General features: G+C 37.9%; 1 protein-coding gene across 1 annotated transcript in view; it reads left to right on the forward strand.

Annotated features, from left to right (window-relative positions):
- Window positions 1-11,139, forward strand: part of PLXDC2 (plexin domain containing 2) — a 155,188-nt gene extending 144,049 nt beyond the window's left edge. The window contains exon 14 of the mRNA XM_009887149.1: window positions 10,705-11,139. Within this exon, the coding sequence (XP_009885451.1) occupies window positions 10,705-10,821 (117 nt within the window). The 3' untranslated portion in view covers window positions 10,822-11,139. The remainder of the gene's footprint in view (window positions 1-10,704) is intronic.
- Window positions 11,140-12,102: the final 963 nt, after the last annotated feature.

Below are 12,102 nucleotides of genomic sequence, written 5' to 3' on the forward strand. Positions count from 1 at the left end.
TTATGGGAAATGAATGAAATGTGGATCTGATGTTACCATTCTGGGGAAGGAGCTCAAGAGGATTGCCATGGGCTTGGTCATGAAATGAGAGCAAGCACATAAATATTTCAGAAAATAATATTGTATGAGTCTCTTGATTAATAAAGCAAGTTGCACAGTTAAAGCAAGAAGTGACAGATGGACAGGCAGCTCCCTCATGCAGTTGTCTAAAAAATTACTAGTACACTGTAGTCTGCCATCAAGTCTTCTAACCAAATCAAGATCTGCATTAGTTTCTCTATCGTCAGTAATTAATATAAATCTAAGGCTAGGCAAAATAAAGAACAGGGTAATGCAACATTTATGTTTACTTTTAGAGAGGCTACTTTATAGAGGCATCATACTGATATTAAATATAGCATACATTCAAAACTGTAACGTGAATAATAGAGAAATTTCTTTTTACATCTAAGATTCTAGGATGCTGTCATGATTTTGTAGGTAAAGCATCATTTTCAGCCAGATTCTGTTAGGTTTTTTAGGTTAAGGGCTATGTAAGAAATTTTGGGTTGATTTGGTTCATAGTCATGACTGGTTACTGAATAAAGAGAAGTATAATAAACTGATCCCATATCTGAGACTTTAAGACTGTTTCTCCCTTGTGCTTTCTGCAGATATCACCCCGTATTCACTTACCACTTCATTCAGGTTTTCACATAGCTCATCTCGAATCCCACTTCATGATGCCCCTCATGTTTCATGCAGTCCCTTTTCTTGGTGAGCTCCCCCAGGATAAGGATAAATATACCCACATTTTGACTGCACTGTTTAATTTTGCACTGATAAATGCAATCCCTTGGGACACCTCTGAGCACCAGTAAATGATATCCAGAGTGTATTAGTTGGTTTAAATAAGCAATACACAAAAGCCAAGAAAAATGCTATTTATTCCAAAAGCAGCTATTGTTTTAGAACAGAGTAACATTATTCTATGATTTTTTTATCCCTAAGGCCTGAAGAAAATGTTTCCTCTAATGGTTTTGTTCATAGCTGTTGAGCACAATGCATATGTGTAACCCCACCTGGAACAAAAGTAGCTATTTTCAACAGCTTGAGAAGTCTTGAATGCCCATGATAGTGTGTCATTTTAAAAGAATACCATCCAAATAGTTCAATACTTTTTCAAAAGAAATTCCCCTTTTTGTTAAGTGTGTAGAAGATTCAAATCAAAATGCAATGTTTTCCTGTTTCTTCCAGCCCCCACACTGTTCAACATGTGTTTCATTGTTTAAGTTGGACATTTCTCTGGTGACCTAAAGACAGGATGAATTATCAGCTTTTAAAGTTAAGGGGGTTCTAGTCAAAGTTCCAATGAACACAGGCTATTTGTAAAAGCCGAGGATAAATGTTGATTAAAGATTATCGTGCAGAGTGACAGAAGATTTGTTGTATGCTTTGGTCTTTTATTTATTTATGGTTAGCCCTGTGGTATTTTCTCTCCCTTGAATTTGATTTTGTTGCAAATAATTTCCCCTTTTGAATCAAGTTACATACCTACTCTTGCCTTGAGAATTCTTGTATCTCTTGAGTATACTTTGAACTTATTTGCACTGATTTTTTAAAACTAGCATGCATGTCAAATAGTGCTCTTCATGTCTCTTTCAACAAAGCAGAAGCTTATGTCAGAAATAGAGCTCTAACACATATAGCTACACACTAGCTATTCCACAAGTAAAAAGTAATTAATTTATTCACTAACTTATGTAGCATATTTGCATTCAGGATTTGAGATTTGGTGGACAAGAAGCCAAGCATAATGTTGTAGTAGATTGCATGCCTGTAGTATAGAACATAGCAAAAGTGATACAGATATCTGGAGCTGTATGTAAACAGAAGTAAAGAAATTCCTAAGTGAGTCAGATGGATTTGCTCACATTTCATTGATTTGTGGGCCAAATAGCAGGTTTAGTAGTATTTTAGATTTTACTTCTTCCTTTCTTTTTCTTCATGTTCTTTTTTTCTTATATTTTTAACCTTTATTGATTTGCATTTGTGTGTGAACTTTGGTGCTGAAAGCAATTAATGTCCAGGGAACATTTAGCAAATCGAAAAGCAAGGCATAAGGCAGACCATCTTTTACTCAGATGCCTTTCCCTGTTTGCACCCAGTTATCTGCGAACAGAAGGGTTGCACATGGCGCAATAAGTTTTGATGTGCGTGCTTTCTTGTGGTTTTCGTACCTTTCTTACTTATATATTGGTCCAAAGTCCTTTTTAATCTTTGAAATTTACCTCAGCTGTCATACCAGTGTTCTGCCTTTGGGGAACAAAGGCAAGATGATGTGGCCACAGCTGAGAAGACAGCAGAGGAATTGCTGGCCAGTATGAAGGCAGGGAGTCAGACCTCATGATGTCTTCTCCCAGCTGAACACAGAGATGCCGTTGCCAAACGTGCTTATGTAAGGCTCAACAACAGCAGAATAAATTTTTTCTGTGGTAGTTCTCTGTGGGTAAGGGATTTTAAGGAGTCTAAACTAACATTGCAAGTTGGGACCATCTTAACCCCAGGCAAAGAGCCTTCTCTTGTATTCAGCTTACAGATACAAAACCAAATCCAACTTAACACATGTAGACTCTGAAGCTGTAGGGATACGAGTGAATTCAGAGCCTGTGAATTTCTTAATAGTGGCTGCGTCTATCTTAATAGTAGTTAATATGTCACACACTGAAGAGAAGTGTGGGTGTTTGTGATTACAAGTTATCATTCTTTTGAGTTAAGATCCTATTTTATAGGACATCGCCCTTGCCTTCGTGTTCCCACCCTCCCTGGAGGTTTTCCAGAGCTTAATTGGGCTGATTCAGCTGCTTAGAAACATGCATGTACACTCACATACACACATGCCCATAGCTATGTCTTTTTTAGTTGTTTGTTTTACTTCATTTTGAATGTTTAAGCTGGATAATTTCACAAATGTTTTTTCAAATGGCCACACAGAGAGTTGAACTGGTGCTATGGAGCCAGGAGGTGACCTTGGGGAGAAGGAGAGGGAGGAAGGAATGAGCAGCTGCAGATCTTCAGCAAATAAAATAATAGTGCGTGATCAGAGCCTGGGGGAGCGCCTCAACTCTTCCTGATTTAACTTGAAGTATGTCTTTACTAGTAAATTAAATAAGCCTGGGACTGTTTTTTAGCATAGAGACTGACTAGCATGGAAGTGTCTGCATTCCCGTCATTTAACTCTGTCAGCCTCACCGTAGGGTGATGGCATGCAGACTGTTACCGTGGACTGAGGATGGTTCCTCAGTCCTGAGCCCTAGCTGGGGTGGTCTGAGAAAGCACTAATTTGGGGGTATTTTTTCTAACAATTGAGCTGTATAGTAGATTGTGTTGCAGTATCTGGAAACGCTCACCTTTGCAGTATCTGGAAACATTCAGATCTAGCAGTAGATTTTCTTCAGATTTTGACCTTCTTCTCATCCATGTCTGCTTAGAGGAAGGAAATAGAAGGAGAAAATAGTCAAAAAGCCAGAGACAGTTCTTGGTGTTTCAGAGCTCAGGGAATTAATGGGCACAACACAAATAAGAGCCATCATTTAACAGCCAGCTCTGTTCTCCATGCACCATTTCTGCATTAATGTCACAGATGCTGTGTACATCTTCAAACAAATGAGAAGTACATAGGAGACAGAGTAAAAAAGAAAGAAGGAATTTTTTTAAAAAGAGTCAGATCCTCAGCTGGCTTAGACAGGTGATGAAGCTCACACAGCTCTGCTGATTTCTTTTGGGATACGGCCCGTTGTTTTTATTATGTATACATTGACAGGGGATTATGCTTTTAGTTTGAAAAAGGCTTGACATGGTCATCAATTTGTTTTTGTCCAGAATTTTGGACTGAATTGTGTTTCATGAAGATGATGATTAAAAAGGAGAGAACAAGTATCATTCTTCTCTTCTTTCGAAGTTCTGCAGTGTCCTGGCATTTGGGGTATTGTCATTGATCTCGCTGTCATTGCCTTGTGCTGATAGTAAAGTTATTTTTTCCAAAGCTTTTCCAGCTCAAGGGAGAAGTGCTAAAATAAATAATCAACACTGACAATACAAGTCAAAGGTGGAGAGGAAGGAGGCATTCTGTTTCTCGTCCATCAGCAGCCAGCTACTAAGATGAACCTAAGACTGCAGAAACATTGTTATAACAAGACGTGGTTTAAATCACAAAGAGATATTTTAAACAAGCACTTCTATCAAAAAGAAAAATAAATGAAGCCAGTAGATGATCTTACTGAATTTTAAGTCTGAAGCAATCTTTATTTCAGAACAGTTTCTTCAAAATATTAAATTAACATGGTGTCAGGCAATTGATCTTTTCTTATTCCTGGAAATGCGTATCAGAAGTACAGTTTCAGATGTTTGAAGCCTCATCCATTTCTGACTGTGATTTGCCAAATAAATTGGGTGTTTGTAAGAGAGATGAAAGACTGATGCACAAATTACAACTGCCTAAACAATATTTCAGGCAACTTTGAGCACACAAACACCTGGTATGGGAAAGGTAATTGGTAACAGAAAGATCTTTCCTTGTCATGAGAAAGCAGGAGGCCTGAATACCCAGATAGATTATCAGTGGATGAATATTCTTAGACTAATGGGTCTTGATGGTATCAGGTTAACATATGCTCATTTAGAGATAGACCTTACTCTAGATTTTTTTCCCTCTTCTTAATCCACTACAATTTTTCTGGGGTTTTGACAATTGATACGGAACTTTGATAGCTCAGTATTTACTTATTTCCAGTTAAGAGAGTTAAATAGGCGTTGTTGGCAAAGTATGGTTAAAGAATACAGCTTTAAAATAGATTTAAATGTCTTAATGCCCTTGAATTAGACAAAGAACTTGACATTAATGGAAACGTAAGATGCCGCCTTCAGTAGAAACAGTGAAACAGTCCTCTGAAAGTTTGAAAGATTTGAAATACAGGAAAATAGTCAATAGACAGAGAAGACAATTTCGTATTAGAGAATTCAGCCTAAAATGTATTCAATAAATTCAGCTTTTGTGTAGTGTAGTGGTGTCGTGCCAGCAACCAAGCACCACACAGCCACTTGCTCACTCCCCCCCTGGTGGGACTGGGAAGAGAATCAGAAAAGCAAAAGGAGAAAATTCGTTGAGTTGAAATAAAGACAGTTTAATAAGTAAAGCAAAAACTGCACACACAATCAAAGCAAAACAAGGAATTCGTTCACTGCTTCCCATTGGCAGGCAGGTGTTCAGCCACCTCCAGGAAAGTAGGGCTCCATTGCGCGTAATGGTTACTTCAGAAGACAAAACGCCGTCACTTTGAGTGTCTCCCACTTCTTTCTTCTTCCCCCAGCTTTATATACTGAGCATGACGTCATACAGTATGGAATATCCCTTTGGTCAATTGGAGTCAGCTATCGCAGCTGTGTCTCCTCCCAACTTTTTGTGCCCTCCCAGACCATCCACTCGCGGGGCAGTATGAGAACCAGAAAAAGCCGTGACGTCGGAGCAACAACAAAAAACATCAGCACGCTATCAAAAGTATTCCCATCACAAAACCAAAGCATAGCACTATACTAGCTGCTAGTAAGAAAGTCAGCTCTGTCCCAGCTGAAACCATGACAAGCGGGAAATCAAGTTTGCTAGGGAGCTCTGAAAAGTCTTTCAAGACTTTGAAAGATTGACCTTCTCATTCTAATTCAAGTATTTATACTCACATAAACTCAGTTTGGAAGGAAAATCTGTGTATGTCTTGGTGAAATCCACTGTTCAAGTGTACTGTGGAATAGGAGCGAAGAGTTGATCCATTCACAAGCACTCTGGGATTTTATGCTCATTGAAATATGCAAAGGAACTTTTGATAATCTTTTAGAAAATTTTCAGAACAAAATGGGCATTTGGCAGGGTTGGGTAGATGACAGAGGGGCAGATTTTTCATTATGCTATCCCTTCACTGCTCTTCTGACATTGCAGATCTGAACAGAATCATCTTCACTACATTTTTCTGTACTGAATGAAGGATAGGATGAGGATGGGATAGGGATGGTAGAAGATAGGATGTAAGAATGTCAAATATGTAATACATGTTGCCAAGTTCCTTCTGTCCATTATTGATAGAAACTTATCTTAATGCAGATGTATGAAAGGAAACGTAAAAGCTTAGAATTACTACAGCTAACAAAATCTACATTATTACAATTACAGAATCAGAGACTCACAGAATGGTCGGGGTTGGAAGGAACCTTAGGACATCATCTTGTCCAACTCCCCTGCTAAAGCAGGTTCTCCTAGAGCAGGTTGGACAGGAATGCATCCAGGCAGGTTTTGAATATCTCCAGAGGAGATTCCACAACCTCTCTGGGCAGCCTGTTCCACTGCTCTGTCACCCTCAAAGTAAAGAAACTTTTCTTTATGTTCAGATGGAATTTCCTGTGTTCCAGTTTGTGCCCATTGCCCCTTGTCCTGTTGCTGGGTGCCACTGCAAGGAGTCTGGTCACATCCTCTTGACACCCTCGCTTTGGATATTTATAAGCGTTGATGAGATAATTGCTTTTAATGGATTACCATCTCAGATGAAAAGTGTTAATGGGCATAAATTTTAGAGACAGTGTATAATGTCAGCACCGGAATCTCTCAGGAGCAGGGCATCAATCTTCAAATCTCAGTATTTCAATGCAACTTTATACAACTGTCTGTCCTCCTGTAATTGATCTTGTATATTGTGTATTCCTTAAAATTTATTTGCCTATGGCATGTACAAAGTAGATTTCATTTCTTGTTTATGTGTTCTCAGTTTATTCTTTTCAAATATATTTAAAAACCATACAAAAATTCTGAATTGCTTTTGTACAGGCTTCTTCACTGGAAGTCTGAATTGATCAGTTCCTTTATTTTCAGGATAATATTAATTTGAGAAACTGATTGGTTTCTATTCTGTAAGTCAGTGTAGAAATACATAATTCTTACTGAATTTTGTCTCTTACCTAAATTGTAGCAGACTCTTCTGTTCTTATTTTATAGTTGCATCATTGGTGATCTAGTGCCTTATTATAAGTAGGAGCCTTGCTGACAGCAGAAAATAAAAGGCTTCACTTTCAAAGATCTCTGGACAGTCAATAGAGGCCCATAACATAAAAACTGACAGGTCGTTTTCCATTTCCTCCCTTTAAATACGATCAAGTTTACTAGAAATTTATGTGCAAAATTCCACCAATACAGTTAAACAGATACAGAAAGGACTGATCTATCTGAAACTCTCCTGTGGTTTTCAACTTGAGCCACTTTTTTCTCTTTTGCTTAAAAAAGTTACTGTTCAGCAGCAAATAAGATGATCTCAAGCTAGCAACCTCCTTCATAGACTGTAGCACTGGAAACCATGTTCAGATCATACCAACTCAGTTTTGTTTGAACAATATTCAATTAAGTGCATTCAGATATGTATCAAACTTTTTTTTTTTAATTGTGTCTTAATGACATCATACCATTTTGATGGCTAAAAGAGGGCCTGTAAGGCTCAAAATTCCCTTATGTTGAAAGATGTCAAAAGAAGAAACTAGTCAACTACGAGAACACACTTGGAGACCTTTCTGTGCAACAACAGTGAGAAGATATTACTGTCTCCACCCTTTAGTAAAAATAGATGGAATCCCCTCCTTTTTCTTCTCAGAAGACAAATAGTATTCATTCTTCCTCTGCTGCAAGATTTATGTTAAGACACTTATTCTAGCCTTAGTACTGCTGTAGGAAGTCAAATATACTGCACAGCCACCAACAGTGGTGTAGACAGGCATAACGTAAGAAACATGAAATGTAGATCTCCCTTTCCATGGATTATCCAACTGCTTGTTTCTTTCATTTTGTCTTACTGATCTTCAATAGGAACTAACCTTTTTTTTTTTCCTGTGTATCATAAATTATCCTTCTGCATCCTGGACATGTAAGGTCCCAAGTGCTTTTCCCTCATCCTTATTTGCGTAAAATAATGAACCCAAGGAAGCTTCAGTCCTAGGAGAAAAATCATAGTCCTGCTTTCCTGCTTTTCCACTGAGAGGAAGCAGGAGATAAAACTCTCCAGCCACAGATCAGAGGATTTCCTCTAAGAGTTCTAATTCCAGAGAAAGAAGCATATTTTTTCCTGTTAAATTGGATGACAAAACTAAGGAGTTAGTTAAAATACTCAGCTTGCTTTCTCCCTGTTTTTGTTGTTGTTGTTGTTGTTGATTGGGTTTTGGAGAGGGTTTTGTTGGCTTTCTGGGTGTTTTGGTTGGGTTTGGTTTTTTTTTGGGGGGGGTGGAGGGGTGTTAGTGTGGTTGTTTTTTTTAATCTTCTTATTACTCCGCTTCACAGAGAATAAAGGGGAATAATTTATTAGGCATTTCCTGAACCTCTTCAGTAACTCAAGGAGCTTTGTATCTCCTGATATCAATTAAGTTACTTTTGGCTTTATCAATTATAACTGTAATGTCTCTACAGCTTTTTGGGGGTCAATACACAAGTCAATGAATTGATAGCTTGTCAGTGCTCTCTTTTAAGACTAGCAACCACTTGCATTACCCACACGCACACAAAGAAGTTGGAATTAAACAGACTGTCGCTAGCAACGGAAAATCTCACCTCAGGCATGAAGAGAAACCACAGAAAGCTGTAATTGTAGCATTTGGAGATGACCTTCAAATCTGTTGGTTTATTTCTGCAACAACAGCTGATGTTTATGCTGTGTGGCCTTGTATCATTGGAACTGATACACATCTGTTCCATATTTCATCATCTGGAAAGGTCAATTAAAAAGAGTAGCCCAAAATGGTAGCATAGCAAGGAAGCTATTTAGTTTCTAACAGCAGCGTAGCAAGGAAGTAGTAAGTAATCATCTTAAAATGAAATTAGGGAGCAACTTAATAGATTAAAACTGAGCTCATCCTTATATGCTGCCATTTGAGACCATTTCTAATTATTTTTTCCTACTAGTTTTCCAATGGTTTTTTGTTTTCTCTTTTCATTAGAGAATTCTCAGTCAAATTCTTTACTCATTTATACCAGTTTAAATCTGGAACAAGTCCTTTACATTTAATTGAATTATTCTTGATTTGCTTTAGTGAGTCTGAGAACAGAATATGATCTTTTTTCTTTAGCAGTAACCAAACTGTCCTTCTTAATTTTGAAACCATGCTGAATGAAGCTTAGAAAAAGTTTCTAAAGTTTGAATAGACTACGTTTTCTTATTAGGAAAAGACATCCATTAAAGACGACAGTGTTCTGCCTTCCTACTTGTTAGGAAGGTGTTGCACTGAAAGGCCTGGGATTTTAAATTACCTGCCAAATAGAATTTAACGCTGGATGCCTCAAAAGTAACCTGATCCTGCAACAGGAGTAAAAGAAATCAGTTGCTTTTATATCGTATCTTCCTAACAGCGATCACTGAGGAAGACTTTGTGCTGTACCTGCAGACAGCTCTGTGGTTTGTTGGTAACAAGATTCATTGGTCCCCCAAGATTTCTTTAGTGGCTGCTGCCCAACAGCACCATGAGGCCCAGCATAATGTCATGGCTGTGGCTGTTCTGTTGTCCCCAACACTGCCCCTCAGCAGCATGAAATATCATTAGTGATCAGAAAGCAATCAAAGTGGGGTATTATGGGGACAGAAAAAAACCATGCAATGTTTATTTTCAGAAGAAAGATCATCAAGTAAAATTGTTCATATTTTGAACTGTCAATGAAAATACAGGCTGTAACTTATCTTCACTGTTTCTCCTCTCATTTTCCTGCAAAGCTTCTATATAGGTTGCTGTATCTTCCAGCCCTCCTTCCAGATTGTAACTGTTGTCAGTAAAGAAAAAGAAATACGTATCAGCATATTTGGCAGATAACATTTTCAATAGAGAAATACCATTTTTAGGAGAACTTTTTCTGCTAACTGACTTTAAGAGTCACCCAAAGTCTGAGCCTTCCCAGACATTAATTACATGCAGGATTTTTAAAGCAGTTTTCCTTCCCAGAGGCATCACAATCATACAGGAATTGTTTTGTCTTTCCTAGAAAGGATCTATTTCTTTTCTCTGTTTATTAGCTGTTTTTAAAGCAGGCACCAAAGATCCTAATGAAAATTGGTTAGGACCTCTTAAGACCCTTGTACCCAAAGGTCATAAGAGTTTAAACAAAAAGGTTGCTTCTATTTGGACCACCAAAGTAAACTAGAAATGATGTCACTTGAAATAGAAAGTCATTATTTTGGCAGTCCTGCATAAGCATGCCAGAACTTCATTCAAAATGATTTTTAAAAGTACAGTTTCTGTGGACTGTGCTACACATTCCCCCATAGAGTAAAGTATGTTAGCAAATTCCTGTGCAGAACTAGGAAGAAAGAGCAGTGGGCAGATACTTTAGGGGCTGGTGGATCAGCAGGTCTTTATATGACAAAATTCACGGATCCACTGAAAAACAGTTTTAAACAGGAGCTATTTCATCATCTTCATTGCTTGGACTAGTAGCAATTATTTAGGTCTTTGAGAACAGCCATTACCCCCAGGTTTAGAAAGATGGATTAATTCTTCTGACTTTTGCTGCTGAACTGTCCATTCCTGTAACAACTACACAGAGTGGGTTTTATCATGAGAGAGAGACCAAAATTACAGGGCATTGTTCAAGTTCATTATTATTAATTTATTGCTGTACCTTTCATATTCTGAAAGTTTATTCTCTTGTTGCTGTTACAGCGACGTCCAAGCAGATGGCCAGCAATGAAATTCAGAAGAGGATCTGGACATCCTGCCTATGCTGAAGTGGAACCAGTTGGAGAAAAAGAAGGGTTCATCGTATCAGAGCAGTGCTAAAATTTCTAGGACAGAACACCAGTACTGGCCTACAGGTGTAAGACATTTACTTTGCCTCTCTTTAAAGAAAAGGAGCTCTAAGCTGCTGTAGCTTGATAGAAAGAAGATTTTGGATAAGCTTTGTCCAAGAAGAAAACCTGTCTAAGATACCAGATTACCACTGCACAGTAGTTTTTGTTAGTGGACTGAGACACAATGGTTCGTGCAGAACACTTGTCAGTGGACACCTACGGTATCAGAACTATGGCACAAGTGCCATGTTATTGGCTTTAGGTATGGGGATGCACAGTAATCAAAAATATAATAAAGCTTTGGTGCACAAGGGTGTTACCCTTTGCTTCAAGTGTTCTTCTCTGGTATCTCAAAGACTGAGTGACAAATCTGTACCCTTTCAGCGCATAGAGCACTGATCAGTGTTCACAGGTGATTGAGAAAAATATCTCAATGCAGGTAAAGAAGAAAAAAAAAAAATTTCTAGTACTTCTCCAAGTGGAATAATGAATGAAACACACTCACTTTTCAATTTTAAATTAACCTATCCACCTAACTGGGCGAGTCACAATGTATATGCTTTCCAGGAGTAGTACAATGTTTCTTGTACATTGCTGATTACTATCCTTCTAAACAACTCATGATATACAAATTGGTAAGAAATGAAGACAACAGCGAATTTTCACAATAGTGAAATTATTTTATTTCATGGGAGTTCACAATGAAATTGGGCTGATTTTCAGTTTCAGCGTTCACTAAAAATTAACTACCAGGTTGTTTCAAGGGTTATCTTTCATTTCTGAGCAGTAGGCTGAAGTAAAGGCAACAGATCCTTTTAGCTGCCAGAGATCTTAGGGACCATTTCTTAGGCAATGTGATACGAAGAACAAGATTTTAAACAAATGGGTTTCTATCCTTTGCCATTTCATTGCAAGTCCTTACTGAGAAGCACCACAGACTTCAACGCACCCCTTCCAGAGATTCAGATACAAGTGTTATTGAACCCTGCTGATTCATACAGTGATTTTGTTTAATGCACATAGTAGTTGCATAAATATATATAAAAATATATTTTTTTTTATAGCTAACACAAGGCGGGCTCTTGTGACTGTTAAGACTGCATTTTTGTCATCCAGACAAAGGAAATGGATTGCATTACTGCATATTTCCACTGAGTTGTAAAATAATCCTTAATATTAGAATATTTTTATGTTGTGTAGGGAAGGTGGTTCATGTAGTTGCAGTGCCATATCCTTTCTGCCTATTGGAACCACTCTTTCTTTAATATTG

Source organism: Charadrius vociferus, unplaced genomic scaffold (genome assembly GCF_000708025.1).
Source record: "Charadrius vociferus isolate BGI_N301 unplaced genomic scaffold, ASM70802v2 scaffold126, whole genome shotgun sequence".
Classification (NCBI taxonomy): Eukaryota; Metazoa; Chordata; class Aves; order Charadriiformes; family Charadriidae; genus Charadrius; species Charadrius vociferus.